The 19,240-nt window shown below is 40.7% G+C and overlaps 1 protein-coding gene across 2 annotated transcripts in view; it reads right to left on the bottom strand.

Annotated features, from left to right (window-relative positions):
• Nucleotides 1-19,240, bottom strand: part of fbn1 (fibrillin 1) — a 60,562-nt gene that overhangs the window by 4,391 nt on the left and 36,931 nt on the right. For both annotated transcript variants that reach the window (XM_034220984.1, XM_034220985.1), the window contains 25 exons: nucleotides 18,971-19,093; nucleotides 18,546-18,713; nucleotides 17,373-17,441; nucleotides 16,760-16,885; nucleotides 15,322-15,444; nucleotides 15,067-15,225; nucleotides 14,291-14,362; nucleotides 14,078-14,203; nucleotides 13,053-13,175; nucleotides 11,579-11,704; nucleotides 11,380-11,496; nucleotides 11,174-11,299; nucleotides 10,975-11,094; nucleotides 10,210-10,335; nucleotides 7,134-7,286; nucleotides 6,970-7,032; nucleotides 6,766-6,885; nucleotides 6,531-6,650; nucleotides 6,308-6,430; nucleotides 5,715-5,846; nucleotides 5,076-5,201; nucleotides 4,108-4,314; nucleotides 2,164-2,289; nucleotides 1,810-1,932; nucleotides 741-857 (listed from right to left, as the gene is read on the bottom strand). In XM_034220984.1, coding sequence (XP_034076875.1) covers nucleotides 741-857; nucleotides 1,810-1,932; nucleotides 2,164-2,289; nucleotides 4,108-4,314; nucleotides 5,076-5,201; nucleotides 5,715-5,846; nucleotides 6,308-6,430; nucleotides 6,531-6,650; nucleotides 6,766-6,885; nucleotides 6,970-7,032; nucleotides 7,134-7,286; nucleotides 10,210-10,335; nucleotides 10,975-11,094; nucleotides 11,174-11,299; nucleotides 11,380-11,496; nucleotides 11,579-11,704; nucleotides 13,053-13,175; nucleotides 14,078-14,203; nucleotides 14,291-14,362; nucleotides 15,067-15,225; nucleotides 15,322-15,444; nucleotides 16,760-16,885; nucleotides 17,373-17,441; nucleotides 18,546-18,713; nucleotides 18,971-19,093 — 3,114 coding nt within the window. The remainder of the gene's footprint in view (nucleotides 1-740; nucleotides 858-1,809; nucleotides 1,933-2,163; nucleotides 2,290-4,107; nucleotides 4,315-5,075; nucleotides 5,202-5,714; nucleotides 5,847-6,307; nucleotides 6,431-6,530; nucleotides 6,651-6,765; nucleotides 6,886-6,969; nucleotides 7,033-7,133; nucleotides 7,287-10,209; nucleotides 10,336-10,974; nucleotides 11,095-11,173; nucleotides 11,300-11,379; nucleotides 11,497-11,578; nucleotides 11,705-13,052; nucleotides 13,176-14,077; nucleotides 14,204-14,290; nucleotides 14,363-15,066; nucleotides 15,226-15,321; nucleotides 15,445-16,759; nucleotides 16,886-17,372; nucleotides 17,442-18,545; nucleotides 18,714-18,970; nucleotides 19,094-19,240) is intronic.

The following is a 19,240-nucleotide window of genomic DNA, read 5'->3' as shown; positions in this document are numbered from 1 at the left end:
GTGGCACTTATTGTTCACATGGATTTACGCCTTGATTTTAAGAAGGCATTATTGTCAGTCAGTTTTAATGAATACAGCTACCTTAAATAACATTATATTAAAGAAGGGTTTACACTTCTTTACAGTGGCAGTGATAAGGAAAAGGTATATTAGAAAGAATAAAAGGTCTTTATAATAAGTCTTGGCCCTTGAGCACCTGTCCGGGAGGAGTTTGGGTTTGGTTTCCTACACTAAAGCCCATCAGCAGTATTTACTGAAGTTTTCCTAATGTCACACCCATGTTCTCCAACCTCCTTACTCTGAAATGAATAACACGTCTGCTGTATGTCATTAGTCTGCTGTTGCTCCTTTAGTCAAAACTGAGGTTTCCCTGTCCCTGATTTCATGTGAGGTCATGGGAGCTGCTTTATGGTCTGGGGAAAAAAAGCTTGTGGTAGTCATGGCGATCTGCTGCAACGTTCCATAACAAAGCATTGCTAAGCTGCCATGACTCCAAACTGGTGCAGCCTAATAAGATCAGTGTGATATCAGCCGGAGTCCATTAACGGGAGTTAGCAAAGGTTGGACAAAAGGCTGGTTCAGGGCTCCTTTATGAGCTGGACACTTTTAGAAATTACTGTGAGGGAACATACTGTGTGTATTTGACACGATGCTTCTGGGAATACACAGACATTTGCATAACGAGTATTACATTTTTTTTGGATGTGCAGTGCATCTTTAATATGCATATGTTTATTTACCTATGCAGGCTGTTTGATGCTGGGTGAAGCCAGGAGGACATTTGCAGGTAAACCCTCCGATAGTGTTAACACACAAGAACTGACAGTTATGCTGCTTTGTCGAACACTCATCCAGATCTGTAAAAAAGAGAGTTGTACAATATCAAACCTGCTATACATTGAAATAAAGTCATTTTACATAATACATTTTAGTTGTGGTGGAATTTACTTAAGTACTGTACATAAGTAAAATGTTCAGGTACTTGTACTTTATTTCATACAAATGACAAATATCTTACTTTTATATTCGTTTTATAACTAATGTTACTTTTTAATTTGTGGATTACTTATACAAAATATAAATCAATTAATAATGATGGTGTAATAAAATGTAAGGGTTAGTGTTAAACTACCTAGCAGACATTGTAATGAGATCCACATTTACCAGCTGCAAATTAAAGCAGTGAACAAATCAAATGCATCAATAATTAAAATCAAATAATATAATGTGTCCTGAAAAGGGCCTTTCTGCATAATAGGTACTGTCACTTTTGGTATATTTAGATGACAACACTTTTGTACTATTAGGTACGATTTTAAATGCAGGGCTTGTACTTCTAGTAAAGTCCTTTTACTTCCTCTTCTGCATCAACATACAATGGTTGGAGCTGTGTAAGATACTGTATGCTGCTATTTGCTGTGAGTAAAAATTCCAGTCCTTCTACAGTCAGTGACCTGCAAATGAACTGCAAATGAACCAGACACCGGAAACACAGAGGGGGGCTGAAGGGGGGGAAACTACAGCTATGGTAAATAAAGTTGAAAGAGGACCTGAAAAACACCACGAGCATGCACTTGTTTAGACTCACAAACAAGCCTGATAAACAGGGACACTGCCAGATGTCACAGGCTTGGATGCAGAGTACAGATTCACTAACAAACACATTGACACTAGCAAGTCAGTGAAGGAGCGTCTTCACACAGTGATTCGCTGTTCTGCTCACTGCCTCCTTCCAAGAGCACCCTGCTGAACTCAAGTAATGTAGGCTACTTTTGAATATTTAGATCTTTTTTGCTTTGTGTCACTTACCTCTGCAGCTCTTTCCATCTTCCTGTAGGATGTATCCACGGGGGCAGGAACAGAGGTATGCTCCCTCTGTGTTCTTACAGATGAAATTACAAGGCTTTGGTGCTTGTATGCATTCATCCACATCTAGAGAGAGGGTGATAGTGAGACAGTGAGAGTTTGATCCTGAAGCCAGAAATTCCATAAGCGGAGATGACGAGACAGACAGACGCAGACTGCATTTTTTAGAGGAGTGTGTGGGCAGTCCACCCACGTAGTTTCGGCTCTTTACTAGACAGCAGGAATGAGGATGGGAAGTAGGCATGGGAGGAAAAGAGTCCATAAAGTGTAAGTGCTGGAGGTTAAATTAAGCCTTACCCACACACTGTGTGCTGCTGATGTCAGTAGTGTAGCCGGTTTTGCAGGTGCAGCTATAGGAGCCCAGAGTGTTGAGACACTGACCGTTCTTGCACAAGTTGCCCATCACACGACACTCATCAATATCTGGAAAAGGAAAGGAAAGTTAGCTCCAGATAAACTCATCACAACTGAATTACAAGGAATATTCCTGAGTAGGAACAACAGTGTATTCTTGGTCCATGTCTTTGTTTCTTTAAGACAATATTCTTTGCCAAAATAAAAACACAAACCTAATTATTAAACGCATTTAGTTGTACATCAGTGTTGTGTCAAGTATAAACGTTTTGATTTTTACCGGCAAAGAAAAAACAATGCTTTACAGGTGATTAAATCAGCAGACTGCAAACAACAGGCATCTTAAAGGTCCCATGTCATGCTTTTCCGGTTATTACCCGTCCCCTTGTGTGTTATGTAGCTTTTTCTGCATGTGAACAGTCTGCAAAGTCACAAACCCTCAAAGTACACCCTGTAGCGGGTAAAACTCTTACACAAAAAAAACCTGTCTATGCTGCCACAGAACGCCTCGTTGGAGATTTTTCTTTTTCCATTTTTGTATTCCTGAGTACAGTGACGTGCCCATACCCAGGTCCAAATGGACCAATGCTCCTCACACACACACACACTCACTCAGCCTTGTCTTTTCTCAGCCGCGCTATTCCGCGGAGTTTCGCCGGCACACACACTCACTCAGCCTTATCTTTTCTCAGGCTGTGAGTGTGTGGCAAACTGTGTGGCGAACAGCTTGGCTGTGAGTGTATGTGTGTGCTCAGGCTGAGTTCCGCGATGTCTCGCTGTCTCACAGACCCCACGCAGCAACCAGGAACCGACACCAGTAATCCAGCTCACACTGTCCGCTCCTCGAGCCTCAAAGGGCGGAGCAGCGAGCCCCGCAACGCAGCATTCTCATCTGTTTGTTATTACTGGTATCATTTTCTGGTTGCTATCAAACGCCATTGTAACACATAATCACTGATGTTCAGCTGTAACGGTGGTGGACTCATCAGAACAGAGTGGGCGAGTTGACCAATCAGAGCACAGTGGGCTCACAGGGAGGGGTGGGGGGGAGCAGGAGCTCCAACAAGCCGTTTAGGACAGAGAGTGAATACACATACTATACAGAGACGCTGTATGAGAAACCAATGTGATTTTGGAACATTGAACAATGTAAATCTATTCTAGTAGACCTCAACAATGGAATTATGATCAGTAGAAATGGCCATGTCATGGGACCTTTAACTTAACACCCACCGTATCAGTAGTTTCATGCTAAATGTATTCAGCTGACAAATTAAAAAAGCATATCAATAAATTTCGTACTTTTCGCGCAGTCATTTACCTTGGTGGTTTACAACCCAGAACGCAGAACATAACTCTAACTTTGTTAAGATAATCCATCATCTTGATCATGTCACTGCTTTATTTTACGTTAAGATACTTTATGATCATTGATTAGTTTAGAAACACTGCCTGCTGACACAGGTAGATTTTTTATGATTCTTTGTTTATTGTCTTCAAGGTTTATTCTGCTCATATCATAGCTAATAAATGCAATGATCTTTCTAGAAATGAGTTTTAGACTTGAATGCTGTAGACTCCATTGAAACAAAGAAAGGTTTTCAAAATGAATACCAGCTGTCTGCTGCAAGTTACAGAACTGAATATAAACCAGAATCTGTATAATAACTAAACATGTAAACTTCTAGTGGCTCGTAGTTTTGGTTTACATCATGCAAAACTACCAGCATGGTCAATCATCTTAAATAAAACACGTTCTTAACTAGAATATTGTCATGGAAATATCCACACTCATCAACTGTGGTAAATGTGCAGTCAGTTGTTAATCGATTCTCAGTTTTTCACAGTGATCTAATTTGAACTCCAGTCTCCTCAGCTGTAAGATACCTCTGCCATCGGTGGTGTACCCGGGTCCCAGAGGACACATCTTCTTGTACTGAGTGGTCCCGGGCAGGGGGCAGAGCTCACAGCTTGTGCCCCAGCCTCTGCCTCCGTCACAGCAACACTCAGACTTGGTCACCAAGTTCCTGTTGCTAGAAGTCATCTGACACAGGGTGGTCAAAACCTCAGTGAAGCAGAAGCCTTCTCGGTTATCTGGAAGGTGGAAGAGGCAGAGAAAGTAATGTGAGACAAACAGACAGAAGACAAATAAAGAGGTGGGCCAGAGGTAAGCAGACCAAACCACCCAGACATGACCTGGCCTCGGAGAACCAGACGATAACAGACACTGCTCTATCACTACTGTCTGTAATGAGGAAGATAGCAATAGAACCACAGCGCTCACGAAATCTCCCTGGTGGTTTTCTCACCAAATTCGACACATCACGTCTATCCAGAAGTATATATTTAGATTAGGGAGGAAGGCTGTGAAAGGATTTCCTCTCCACTATCTTGACAGTAACAGACACATGTTTTTTAACAAGACAGTGTCATGGAATAGCTACATTTACTTGACATGAAACAATTACTTGTACGCCTAGTTAGCCAAGATTCAATATCATCTTTTATCCAAATATACAAGGACATAAATGTATGTTAAGTCTTTAACATTTAAATATTATTTGAGTGTTGTCAATCTGAGAGCTATTTTTTTCTCTTTAAACCCATACACATTCCAGTGGTTAGACTCCTGAACTGTCCATCCTATAATTATATCCCATTTCTTCATCTTATTCACTCGGAGGTGTTTGAAATACAGAAACAACATGCCACTAAGAAGTGTTTTCTTTTCAGTTTTATGGATCTTTTATAAATAAACTTTGTGTTAGAGCACAGTAGGTTACGTATGTTTAAGGGCAAAATGAAAACAAACATACAGTATGAGCAGATGTATACATTTCTAATAATATACGTACCGATACATTCAGTCTGTGTGGGGTTAGCGACGTATCCTTGGTCACATCTGCAGCGGAAGCTTCCCACTGTGTTCTCACAACGGCCATTCTTACAGGTACCTGGTTTGGCTGTACACTCATTCAGATCTAGCAGAACAAACAAATCAGGGAGAAAGCCTATAATAAAGAGACCAACATCTCACCTCAAACACAAATGATATCTCTCTAAAGGATTGTATAATCTTCAATCCTGTGGAAGGGTTTATTACGAAGAGTCCTGTTTTATGAACATTTTCTAATTTATAATGATGCAGCTGGTTGCTTGTATTTTAAAGCAATATTCAGAACTTAACATTTGATCTTTATGGCAAAAACGAGAAAGTATATTCACAAGAATTGTACTCTTGTTAAGTTTCTTAAAAATCTATTGTATGACTGTCACAAATTCACTTATGACATGGACAGGAAGTGTGTGTGTGAGGGAGGGGGGGTTAACAGCACTTCAAATTGAATAACATCCAGAATACACAACTGGCTTTTTACATGCTTACAGTGTATCAACATAGTTTTTATTGTATGCACAGTGAAGCCAAGATTAAAGGCCATAAACATGAACTATGTTTCATTATTTCCTACAGGTGGACAGTATGATATTCTTACCAATGCAACCATCTCCGCCGGGCTGCCGCATGTATCCAGGGGGACAGATGCACATGTATGTACCAATCAGGTTCTTGCAGGTCATGCCTCTGCTGGCACAGTCATCTATACCGTCCTCACACTCATTCTGATCTAGAGAGCAAAGAGTAAACTCAGAATAAGATAATGCAAAACAGTGATGTAAGTAACACAGACGGTCAAACAAACTGCGGCCCTCAGGAGTTTAATGTTACCGCCCAATCCAACATGGCTCTCTGAAGTGCAAACAGGCGTGCACTGGGAGGGTTGGTGGTCTGTTTGGAGCTTTAATGTAAACAGTGACGCTACAGACACTGACAAGTTCCTCCTGTCTCAGCGCTCCCCTCCAAATACAACCGTTGCTATGGTGCCCAGCCTATCTGAGAGAGCGGAGGTGTAAACAGTGACTTGGCCGGCTACAGTTTCCAGAGAGTTTAAGGTTGCCTGAGACAGAGAACTCTTGAGGGTCTCACAGAGATATTGTGTACTATAACTTTATAGACGGGGCCAGCATGTCTCTATGAGGTGCTTTTCTAACAACACTATTCAGTAAATGGAGTGCATGAGTGTATTACCTTTACACATCCTATTGTCATCGCGCAGCACGTAGCCTGTGGGACATTTACACTCGTACGAGCCCACCACGTTAACGCAGCGGAAGGCACACAGCAGAGGATTCTGGGAGCACTCGTTGATGTCTGGTCAAGGGATAGAAGGCAACACCTTACAGTATAGTAGTAGTATAGTATAGAGACCACAACGACTGCATGATGGAAGTGCAGACATAATTGTACATACCTTCACAGGTCATCATTGACCCAGGCTCAAAGCCGTCATCACACGCACACTCAAAGCCACCAATGACATTAGTACATGTGCCGTTTCCACATGGATTGCCATTGGCACACTCATTAGTGTCTGTATTCAAGAAAGTCACAAAAAACTCCATTAAGCACGTAAGTATAAGAGTCATAGAACATCTACTTAGTACCTCAGTAAAGTATGATAGCAGATAGGGAATCAGTGAACCTGCCTTCACACTTGACTTTACTGAAGTCCAGATTGTATCCCATGGGGCACTCGCAGCGGAAAGCGCCGTCTATGTTGATGCACTCGCCATTGATGCAGGGATCATTGAGGCATTCATCAATATCTACAATAACAAAAACATCAACACCAACTTAATTACATCCAGCACTATACCATGAATGTAGGACAATGTCAAAGACACACAAACCTTTTGGGTGGTCATCTTTCCCCTGTTCGTATCCCACATTGGGACAGAGAAGAGGATAACCCTCTGGAAGCATAAGAGTCATGATGAATAACGTTAAACATTATTTTGTGCAAGGTCTTGTGTTCCCTGCATATGTGGGTGTATGTGATAAGAAGTGTACACACCCTCTCCCTTGGTGGGGCAGATTTCACAGGGGTCTCCCCAGCCTTGACCTGGCATTATAGTGCAGCAGCACTCCGCCTTGGAAGTGTTCTGAGGCTTTGGAGCCTGGCAGCGGCCATTTTCAAACCTGGTGTAGCAGTAGTTCACACGGATATCTGAGGGTTCAAAGACAGAGGACAAGAAGAGCGAAGAATTAGAGGGACTGAAAGATTACTGAGTCGTACAGTGCACAGTGTTATGCTTACCAGTCAAACTTTTAAATAACTGTGATAAATAAGAGCTACATTTAAAGTGTATGGGTTATTATGGTTACTTATTATTAGAAAAGATATCATTAATAATATTTTAACTGTATGTTGTTTGACACATTTTAACATTTTATATCCCACATTAAGTACAAGGTAATGATTACCAAATTATTTATAAAACAGCTTAAAAAAAACATTCGATATGCACCAGATATTAGTAACACTTACAATAGTTGGTTTATAAACGTCCATAAACATTATCGGGATGGATATTAAACTTCAACATAATTAGGATAATCAATACTTTTTCAATGGTTAATAGCTGGTTTCTGGTCATTTATGTACTTTTTATAGATATGTATAAAGCAAATCATTTACAAACATCTTGAAGGTCTCTTAGAGGTTACCAAATAATTAGGTTATAATAACAAACACTCAATAAAACATCTTCAAATATTTACAAATGAATACACCATACATAATTTTACAATACATGTCATTTTTACAAGACAAGACAATAACAAAGTATTTTACTGTTGAACCACATTTTCTAATTTTTTGGGTGAAGTATCGACAGTGTTGGACAGAGGTTGGCTATAATCCTGAATGATCTGTGTTTGTTAGACTGGAGCCACACGAGAACGGTAACGCAAACGAACCAAATTCGATATAAAAAAAGTCTTCCGCCCACACGCAATAGGCACCAGAAACGTGTCCATTCACATGAGACCGCTCGAAAGCGCTGGAGACGCTGTAGAGCACTGTAGCGGATTCCTCCTGAACGAGGAGGCACTTACTCATAATGAGAAGCATATGGTTGCGCTCTCCTGCTAGCACTGGCCTTCACTGAACTCAACACAAATAAGCTTTCTGACCACCATAGATCACACACACACACATGCACACACACCTGGCTAAGAGGCAAAGATCACATACATGAGCACCTGGTGCTATGAGGAGAATGTCGAAGAGTGTCATGTTACTTTCCTCCATGAAACTGATTTGTCAGCCTTTCCGTGGAAGAGATGTATGGTGCTCTGTGCACGGCTGCTGAGCAAGTGTGTGTGAGTGCACGCACATGTGTATCTGGATGTATGGATATGTCATTCTGACTTTGTAGTTTGTTCACTGAATGATACAGATGTCAAAAAATTGGGATCACTCGATAGATTCCCCTAAATTGTCAGTGCTATGCAATACATTTAAACAATCTTTCATACAAAATTACAAATAAATAATTTGAAAATTAAGCTCTGAAATAAATCACACTTAACAAGGTTTGACATTGGTGACACAAATCTAATGGTGGTGGGGGTGGTGACAGATATTTGGAAGGTCATGATTTTGGAAATTTGCACAACCACTACAGCATTATAATTTAAAGCATATCATTGATTAGGGACTGGAGGCCTAGTGGTTAGACACATACTGTATACTTCACATCCTCGTGGATTCATCTTCTTATTATAGGCACATGCATTTCCATACATTTGGACTACCTATGTTGTAAATGTATTATCTTTTCGATTTACACACGGCATCTATTGCACGTCTGTCCGTCCTGGGAGAGGGATCCCTCCTCTGTTGCTCTCCCTGAGGTTTCTCCCATTTTTCCCTTTAAACTGTGGGTTTTCTCTGGAAGTGTTTCCTTGTACGATGTGAGGGTCTAAGGACAGAGGGTGTCGTATTGTCATACTGATATTCTGTACACACTGTGAAGTCCACTGAGACAAATGTAACATTTGTGATATTGGGCTATATCAATAAACATTGATTGATTGATTGATTGATTGATTGATTGATTGATTGATTGATTGATTGACTGTATACTGTCATCGCAATATCTCAAGCATGACTCCAGCCAGTGACTAATGTTACTCTGTCTCGCCCTGTATTCTTTCACTATATGGTATCAATAAAGGCAAAGAAAGCAATAATATTGACTAAATGTATTTGGGCTTTTAATCTGTCACTAAAATGGAGCTTCGAGTTTTTTGCACAACATTTACAGTGCATCAGTTGTTAGCACTAATGTTCTTGTTAAAGGCTCTACTACAATATGTAGTAAAATAAAAATATGCAAGTTAATGTGAGATCCAATGTTAAAGTAATTAATAGTCACAGGTTTAGTTTAACTGCAACGAGTGAGGTGAAAGATTCTCATTGTTCTTATGACTTATGACCAAGCAATAATTGACCATCAATTTAATTCCAAGTGTATCTGTCTCCCATCATGTTTTTTAATATAAAATAATTTGTTGTTGTCATCGGGATTTTTGTTCATTTTGTTCATGTCAATCATCAGTTTTAATAAAATAGCAACGGTTTTCTCAGTGGGACAGGGTTTGTCTCTGTTACTGCCCATGTAGCTCACTCTCCACCCAGCCCCTCCTGTTTATCCCCCACCCTCAGTCCAGCACGTCTGACACTGGAGAGAAAAGTGAAATTCAAACTGTAACTGATGATGTCATCACTTCAGTGTTTGGAGGGGGAACTCCCTAACAGAGGATGCAGCACGCCCCCACCCAAACTAAAGACACACATATGTACATAAACACACACACACACACACGTGAGGAAATGGAAAAGTGATCTGTTCAGAGCCACCCTTGGCCGGGTTGAGGCAGCAGCAGCAGAACCAGCTGGAACACAGTGTGCTATCATGAAAAAGCAGGAGCAGTCTAAAAACCTCTGACTGCTGCTATGTCTCCACTAGCACTTAGAGACAGACTAAACAGATACACTAGTATTTACACTTTGAACTTGATGCATAAGATAGTTTCATAGCCTCTTTTCCCCCTCTTTCTCGCACACACACACTCAAAATTACCTAAACATCTGCGTCCGGAGGTAGAGACCTGGAAGCCGTCGGGACACAAGCAGGTGAAGCTTCCTTCATTGTTGGCGCAGGTTCCAAATATACAGATCTCGGGCGACAGGGAGCACTCATCAATATCTGGTACAGAAAGAAGGACGCAATCAAACACCTCATGAACATTAAAAATGTATTTAAGAGCCTCACCCTGCAGCGCTTTATTAAATACGGTATGTTGTAGGTTAACTTTACTATCATACTGCGAGCATAAAGTTATACGAGAGGGTCATATTCTAACCAAATGTGATGAAACAGAATGTAATCTCACTAATGGATGGTTGGACAAAGTCGTATTAGAGCTTTTATGTTACATGTTCGCTCATCTCAATAACTAGCTGCTGCTGTTACTGATGCTGACAATTTAGTGCTGCTCCTCCCTGCTTCCAGGAACAGGGCACAAAGCAGGAATGTGTTGAATATCTCTTCATCAGCCCCACTGTATAAACAATCAAAGTATTCTGGCTTGAGCCCACTCCCATGTGTGAAAGGAGAAGATGGGGGTTTTCTAGCAGCGAGGCAAATGAAGAGAAGAAGAAGTGTATTATATTCGTGTTCACCTCAGCAGAGTTTGTGCATGTAAACTGGTGTTATTGAATAGCCTGAGGTGAGATTCAACCACAAATGTAGATATTTTATTACATGAAAAATGTATGTTAGATTTTTTATGTCCAAGCTTATATTTGTTGATCGTGATGCAGAAAGGACTTCAGGCTGCTGTACCTTCACAGGTCTCCTCATGGAGATAGTAGCCCAATGGGCAGATACACCTGTAAGAGCCATCCAGATTCACACAAGTTCCAGCACCGCATGTGCCTGGATTCACTGCACATTCATTGATATCTGAGAGAAAAAGGAATACACAAGGGTTAAAGTATACTTATTTCATTTAGATTAAGAATGAAAAATGGAGGCTCCTTACCTGTACAGAGTCTGCCGTCTTGAGTGAGCTCATAGCCGTCGTTGCACACACAGAGGAACGAGCCCAAGGAGTTCAGACACTGCCCGTTTCTACACATGCTCCTCTGCGTGGAACACTCATCCACATCTGATCAACACACAAACATAACAATTAGTCATTTGCTTTATTCTCTTTTCCTAACTCACTTCCAAATGTGCCGCACGTACCTATGCAGTCCCCGTTGTGTGAGTTCTGGAAGCCGGGGTAGCACAGGCAGTTGTAGGAGCCCACCGTGTTCTTGCAGGTCCCGTTGCCACAGGGCTGCCTCTCACATTCATCCACATCTGAAACCAGAGGGCGTCGTCACAGTTTTACCTGGAACAGCACTCACATTACATGTCCAACACAAGGGAGATCATAGCTTACCAACACACATGGACTGGTCCTGTGTTGTTTTGAAGCCGTTGGGGCAGTGGCAGCGGTAACTCCCCAGCATGTCAATGCAACTACCAGGATTGCATATACCAGGGTTCTCATTGCATTCATTACGGTCTGAAAAAAGAAGAAAAACAAGTATCACACAGTGTGAAATTCAAAGCCAAACCACAACCATCACAGCCAAGTGTTAATCTTTAGAGTCCTTATAAAGTAGCAACATTTATAAGTCAAATGACTAAAGGGGAGACACAACAGGTGAATTTGTCTAGGTTGATATATATATATATATATATAATACGGTTTTCTGTATTGACAGTTTTCTGAAATGTTATGTTCAAATATGGAATTAAGGCATTATCTTGTGCTACCGTTTAGTAAAATCAGGAGAAATCTGCAGAGGCAAATAGATATTGTTAAAAAAAGAACGTTGGATGTTTTCTAGCTTTTCACTGTTCACAGTGTTATAACTTAAAAGGCAGTTTACATAACATGGAATAATTCACTGAAAGTTTTTTAATTTAAGAGTCTGGCTACAGACAGATAACATTTGAGGAGATCCAAACAAACCCTAACATCATACTATATACATGACTTAAATCCTGTGAGTAATTTGTTATGATAACATTACAGAGATAAGGTTTTTAGATAAATATACTGTAGGTCATGAAACTTAACTCTGTTGCATTATCCAAGAGCAACATCATAATTATGGTTTAATGGTTTAATAATGGTTTTAAACAGTCATTAACTCGTTTTTAATACCAATACCATTTCAAAGTATGCCTTGCAGCATGCTTGATTATTTATTTGTTAATTGTGTCATTTCCTTTTTTTCAAACGACTGTATTATAAATCACTGCCTTTAATAGATTGTGGTCATCATTGTTTCCAGCCACAGCTTCAGTTAGCCCTCACTGGGGTTCGACCGGGTTTGTTGTTAGGACTTCAGGAAGAAAAACAGGATGTGGATTTAACATTTGCTTATCGGGGAGGATACTTTCCAGTCTGACAGTGACATGTTTCAGATATACAGCAGCACATGTTCAGCAGCTCAACACATGCTTCACATTCTCACTTCCCTAATAACAAGCCCACCATGAAGAGTTCCTCCTCAGCCCGACTGTCACTGCCTCTGGTGCTTTATCTTTGGCTGGCAATAATGTACAGTTTAAAGACTTTCGTGTGACTGACTTTGCTTGAGAAGGCAAAAGAGAGTGTAAGGCCACAGGAGGATCCAGAGAAGTCAGTCTCATCCTCATGGAAGACAGAAGTGTTTTGGCTGCCTTCTCTAATCTTTTCTCTAATCCTGCTCCATGTTTCCACCTATTCTGTTTAATCTGAGGCCTTCAGGAGTTTGGCTGTGGGTTGCATGAACAGTGACAACAATGCATTTCACCAGTAATTTACTGTATAATCTGATGACATCTTTCACCTTTATTTGGTTGATCACCACCAGTCTTACCTTGACATTGCCCAGTGGGGGTGAAGCGATATCCGGGTTTACACTCGCAGCGGAAACTTCCGGGGAGGTTCAGGCAGGCCGCGTTCTGCTGGCACACCGGCCCGTTCTGACACTCATCGATATCTAACCACAACAGCAGGAGAGAGCAGGGTTCAAAAACGGGTATAGATTCATGTTACTATATGCATACATTTACTCAAGATGCTCAAAAATTCAAGAATTTGTATTATACTGGAGTATTTCAACTTCATGTAACTTTTCTACTGAACTGCAGCTCAGAATTTTAAATCTTACTTTTTAATTCCACCACATGTATCTGACAGCTAGCTGACTAGATACCAATCAGATTAAATTGTTTTATCCCCTTGCTGTCAAGTGAAAACCATGTATCTCCAGATGATTTTGAATGTTAGTGATGAACAGGAGGATGAAGTGTTTCTTTATGTGCTGAGAAAATCCTTTATTCTTCACTTTATAAGCTAGGTAAACAATTTTAAATGCCTCTTGGATCTGCTGGGAAATGCATCAGCACAAAGCTAAAAGCAGGGCTGTTTTCCTGGTGAAGAGTGTTTTTTTTTTAAATATATGGTTTTCACAGGACAGCAACGCCACACATATTTAATGATCTTAGATTTTGCTTTGCTGTAGATTTAACTACATAAAAGCATAAAAAGAAGGTAAAATGAGCACAACCTTAGTCATCAACCACATTAAAAAGCAATCTACACATTAATGCAGCATATATAAAAAAAACAATGACAAGATACAGTTCACTGCATACGGCTTTATATAAGTACTTACTTACTATACTGTATGTAGATTATGCTGATAATACTTTCATATTTTACTAAACAATGCAAAGTTCCACTGTGGTATTAGTAGTTTTTCTAAGGTTAAGGATCTGAGAACTTTGTCATCACTGTAATTATAAAGACACTGTCTTTTATTAAAAACCTGAAATGAATTCACTAGATTTTACATTTCTCATCACTTTCAGTCTAACCTAAATGTAAAGAAGGCCTTACCTTCACAAATCAACAGCTTGTCGTTGTAGATGAAGCCGATGGGGCACTCACACCTGAAGCTGCCGATCATGTTGATGCACACGCCGTTCTCACACACTCCTGGGATCTCCCTGCACTCATCAATATCTAGCAAATGAGGGAGTAACAAGGGACGAGATGAGAACAAAACAAACCTTCCTTTTCATCACAATGCCTTTGATGGGCAGATCTTACCAATGACCCGTCCAGTGGTGATGTCGATGTAATATCCTGGTCTCTCACTGCCGCACAGGATCGCAAACGCGTCTGATTGGACATAAGACATTAGGTTATTAACGCTCACTTTAAGTATCTTATCAGGGCTCCTACAGCCACATTTTCTAAAGTATTTGTATACTATTCAGAATAAAATTCAAGAGTTTTTGATCCAATGAAAAAGTAAGATGATCTACTGAAAGCAAAAATAATGTGTTTCACTTTCCAGACCTTTGTAACATTAAGGTGGAGAGGCATTCGGTAAATTATTAAAAAAAATAGATACGATTTATTTTTTGTGGCATTTATAAGATACATTTAATAGTCATTTAGGAGCCAAAACTTCCTTTATTATTGGTATTATTATTATTTCTTTACATAACTTGTATTTGTATTTGTTGAGCACTTCCGGCAATTGTCACATGGGTGTGGTTTGTGTGTTGTTTAGGTCACCTGTTGCAGGCCGGGGTTGGTGAGGGTGCGCTGATACCTTTTCTGTTGACCGTTTGGTCCTAAGTTATTGTTGTTTTTATTTTGTTTATTAAACATCGTCAACATTTCGACTTAAGTATGGGCTTTCTTCTTGAAAACGTGTCATAGCCTAAAGCCAAGTTTAGCTTCTTGGCGACTGAATTTAATTGGATTGGAGTCAAGTAATTAAGGCCTTATTTTTAGAACAACAAATGAAATACATTTTAAGTTTTCACACGGGAACCCTGCTTAAACTTTCTGCACATACGTGTTTGAGACCTCACCGGTACTGGGCACGGGACACTGTTCACAGGGTTTATTCCATGCGCGGCCAATGTTGTAGGAGCAGCAGCACATCTTTTTAGTCATGTTATAGGTCAGCTCTCCATCACAAGTTTCGTTGTAAGAGTAAAAGTTCCTGTAGCAGTAGCTCTTCCTCATGTCTGTGTGTCAATAAGAAAGAAAAAGTCACTGCATGATTGCATGTCCCCACCATTTTGCTGATTGATAACGTCATGATAGTGCATGTGCAGACCTACCCATGCAGTTGTTCCCTCCATTGACCTGCATGTAGTCCACAGGGCAGATACAGGTGTAGTTCCCGATGGTGTTGTAGCACAGGCCTGGGCCGCAGATGCCTGGTTGTTCACACTCATCAACATCTGCACACAGAGAAAAAGAGAAAGAAGCAGAAATGAGTTAATTGTTTTGAGGAAAACATAGTCTGATGAAAATGTGTTTAGTTGAGGTGCCTATGTTACTTATTAAAAACGTATGACTTAACTCCTTTGTAATTGTTGATTTGTTTAACCGTCACTTACTCTGCTTTTACTGCTGCCCATGTCTATGTTCTTCTTAACGTGTGTCTGTGTTTCCCTTATAACGTAATGGATTTACCTTACGTCATATTTATTGTTTTGAACTTGTTCCTTGATTTTAGGATGCCAACGTCACACCTGGCTCAGGCCGACAGATGTAAACAAGCCTCCTGCCTAAATGTGGCATATATACAATCATGTTAAATGAATAAATAAAATAAATACACTTGATAGATGACATGTAATCTAAATGAAGGTGGAAAGGTGCAAGAAGGAGTATTCCAAGATACTGATTTAATACATGGATGATCTACTTATCTCCAAAAATATTCTGATCATATTTTTTGTGTTTTTATTGTTTGTACAAAAACCCAATAATCATCATCTTTTGTGAAAATACTGTACATCCAACATCGCAGCCACTACAGCTAAAAACAAAATACTAAATATACTTTCTCTATCCTAAATGTATTCTCCAATAACATTTCTGCCAGACAGAAAACACATTTCTTGTTCCTCCCTGGCCAGCTAGCAGCTGAGGACATGGTGGATGTGCAGTCTGGGACTTTATAGCGCAGACGCCCGCTTTTGTTCTCATGGCCAACAAACACACACTAATTAAAATGCCGCCAGCCACATGTCATTGTCTAACCCTTAGCCCCCTCCTCTCCTCTCTTTGTTCCTGTTTCCCTTTTCTAAACACCCTTCTCATTCATCTCTTTTCTCCCCCTATCTTCTATTGCTTCATCTCTCCCTCCCTCTGTCATCTCTGGCCTGTCTTCGGGGGACTCAGTGTTCTCCCCTGAGGAGAAGGCTGACCACATCAGAGCCTCGCTCCTCTGGACATAGTTAGGCGTTCAGCTGCCTCATCATCCACACTGAGCTTTAGTAGCAGACGGGGAACTAGAGCAGAGACATACTGAGCCAAAATGAGCTGCTGTGTCGTATGCAGGACAAGAGGGTCCAACGCTTCCTTGTCTTTCTGCTCTCAGTGCTTTTTCCTCCCTCTCCATGTGTCCTCGCTGAACGAAGGCCTTGACGGCTGAACTCAATTTCCTTCCAACTGAAACCTCCCAAGGCAAGAGCTAGAGAGGAATGGGTCACCTGTGTGTTCATGTGTTGGTGGGGTTGCAGTGAAAAACACATTAGTGTGTCCTACCTTCACAGACTCTGGTGTCAGCGTTGAGACTGTATCCTCTCTGACACTCGCAATGGAAGCTGCCAAAGGTGTTGATGCACTTTCCTCCCTGGCACAAGCCTGGCAGCTCCTGGCACTCATTGATGTCTGCCAGAACAGAAAAAGGTAAAAGTCAGTGGGCATTGTGGGTGGGAGGATGTGTGTTATCAGTGTGAGTGTCTGTAGGTGTGCACAATGCCTCCTTTCTGATCTCCTTTAGCATAGGGTTCACTGCACCATAAAGGACAGGAGAAAATGCACAACTCCTCACAACAGTAGCATTTAAGTTGACTAGAAAACGTCCTTCTTGGGAGGTTTGATTCTGTTTCTGCTACTTGAATTGTGGAGCATTACGTTTTCAGTGTGCTCATTTTCTATTTGTGAAATCAAGTTGCTTAAACATCCAAGTTTAGAGGGTTTGGGTAAATTGGCATGTGGAGTCAGATTATCTTTTCACTGTTGTTTTCCTTCTTTCTAATTTAACACAAATCCTGGACCTCATTACGTTTCCAAGGAAAAGTGATGAAGAAAAGACATGGGAAGTCATTCCTTTGACTAATCAACTGCAGCCATGATAGCATGTGTGCTGTCTGACCTTCCAGGATGACAGTGATGGGGTTTGGTCTGAAGCCTTCTCCTCCAGGACACAGCGTCTTGTACTCAGCTGTAACACAGCAACACAACACATTAACAAGCAACAATGGCACAACAGACAACCCACAGTCAAGGTGGTTTCATTTCAGGATTTGACAGTAACGTTTTGCTGATGGTGAGATGTTGAGTTAAGTCTCTCTCTGTTGTGCTTTTTCTAATCAGCGATCTCAGATCACAGTGGACCTGACATGACTGCAGCTTCTTAGAATTACAAAGCACAAAGAGAAAGTTGTGTTCTTGTCATAGAAGCAACATTTCCTCAAGCTGCAAGGGATGAGTCATTCCTTGTAATGTTTTAAAACATCTGTTGGTCATTTCTAGTAAGTTGTACAAAGCTGTCTCATCTTTACCAGTAACAACAATTACAGTAAACACACACTCTTTGCATGTTAGGAGCAGGCAGCATGTAGCCAAATGTCCGCAGCTAACTCGAACCATGGTAAAAAACAACTTGTAGAAGGGTTTGACAGGATTGTTAAATCCAGTAAACCCTGAAATGACTTTTCCCGATACTGACATTTAAAATCCATTTAGCGTTTACATCCCTCCTCACTTTGTAGTCAAAGGTCTACTCTCATCTCTACATATCAAGTGATGGAGGACAAAGTTGAGAGAATAAACATTTAAAGACAAATTAGCAACATAGAGTAAAACATGTTGGTCTCAAGGGAAAGAAAAACACAATCGAACAACAACAATTTGGTCATTCAATAGAACCATTACATTTGTTTAAATATAAGTCAGTGTATTAAGAGTTCCGTGGTTGAGTTGGATTGGTTGAAATATAATCACGTCTATATTGCACAAGTTATCAAACAATAAAAGAGATAGTCCAAAGATACTGTAGTTTTGAGAGTCATTAACGAATACATGCCGTAAGAGAGACCTTTTTTTTAAGTTATCAATGTAGTCTGAAATTACAATAAACATTATATTAGGGTGTTTAGGCTCATTTGTAAAGTGTCAAATAAGATAATCATGTTCCCACAGTCAGGGAGGGATCAGTATCTATATATCTTTGCAGTGGCACCTCTGTATATCTTGGCTTGAACTGAAACATAAAAATGAACATACATAAAGCAGGCACAGTCTAAATAATGATGGGTTGACTCACTTGAGTTCAGAGCGGGGCAGGATTCACACGGGTTCCCCCAGCCCTGACCCAGAGAGCAGCAGCAGGACGCTTTGGAAACACCAACTCCAATCTCATTGGAGCAGTCCAAGCTCTCTGAAGCATCTCCACGGGAACGCACATCCAGGTAGCAGCTTCCAGAACGAGTGTCTGTGACACACACACACATACAGACACACACAGACACACACAGACACACACAGACACACACACACAGACACACACACACACACACACACACACACACACACACACACACACACACACACACACACACACACACACACACACACACACACAGGTGTTCAGGAATAGACATTGTGTATTGCCCTACTTTAGAATTAGTTGAATGATACGTTGAAATCCAACACCAACAATGTGTGTAGAGAGAACTTGTTGAGTCTCACCTACACAGCCCACCCGGGTGGGGTTGAGCTCAAAGTCTGCAGGACAGTTACAGTGGTAACTTCCAGGGATGTTGACACAGACTCCATTAATGCAGATGGTCGGGTCTGCACATTCATTGATGTCTGAGATAGAAAGACAAAGAAACAGTTTCAACAATTATATCTGAGAGTCTTCAATCGCTGTCAGTAACACGAAGAGGAGCAGGAGTCTGTATACCATGGGAGATGAGAGCTGTTCACTTGTGTTGCTCCACTTCTTTTACAACCATT

Source organism: Gymnodraco acuticeps, unplaced genomic scaffold, assembly GCF_902827175.1.
Source record: "Gymnodraco acuticeps unplaced genomic scaffold, fGymAcu1.1, whole genome shotgun sequence".
NCBI lineage: Eukaryota > Metazoa > Chordata > Actinopteri > Perciformes > Bathydraconidae > Gymnodraco > Gymnodraco acuticeps.
This window is presented reverse-complemented; position numbering and strand designations above follow the sequence as displayed.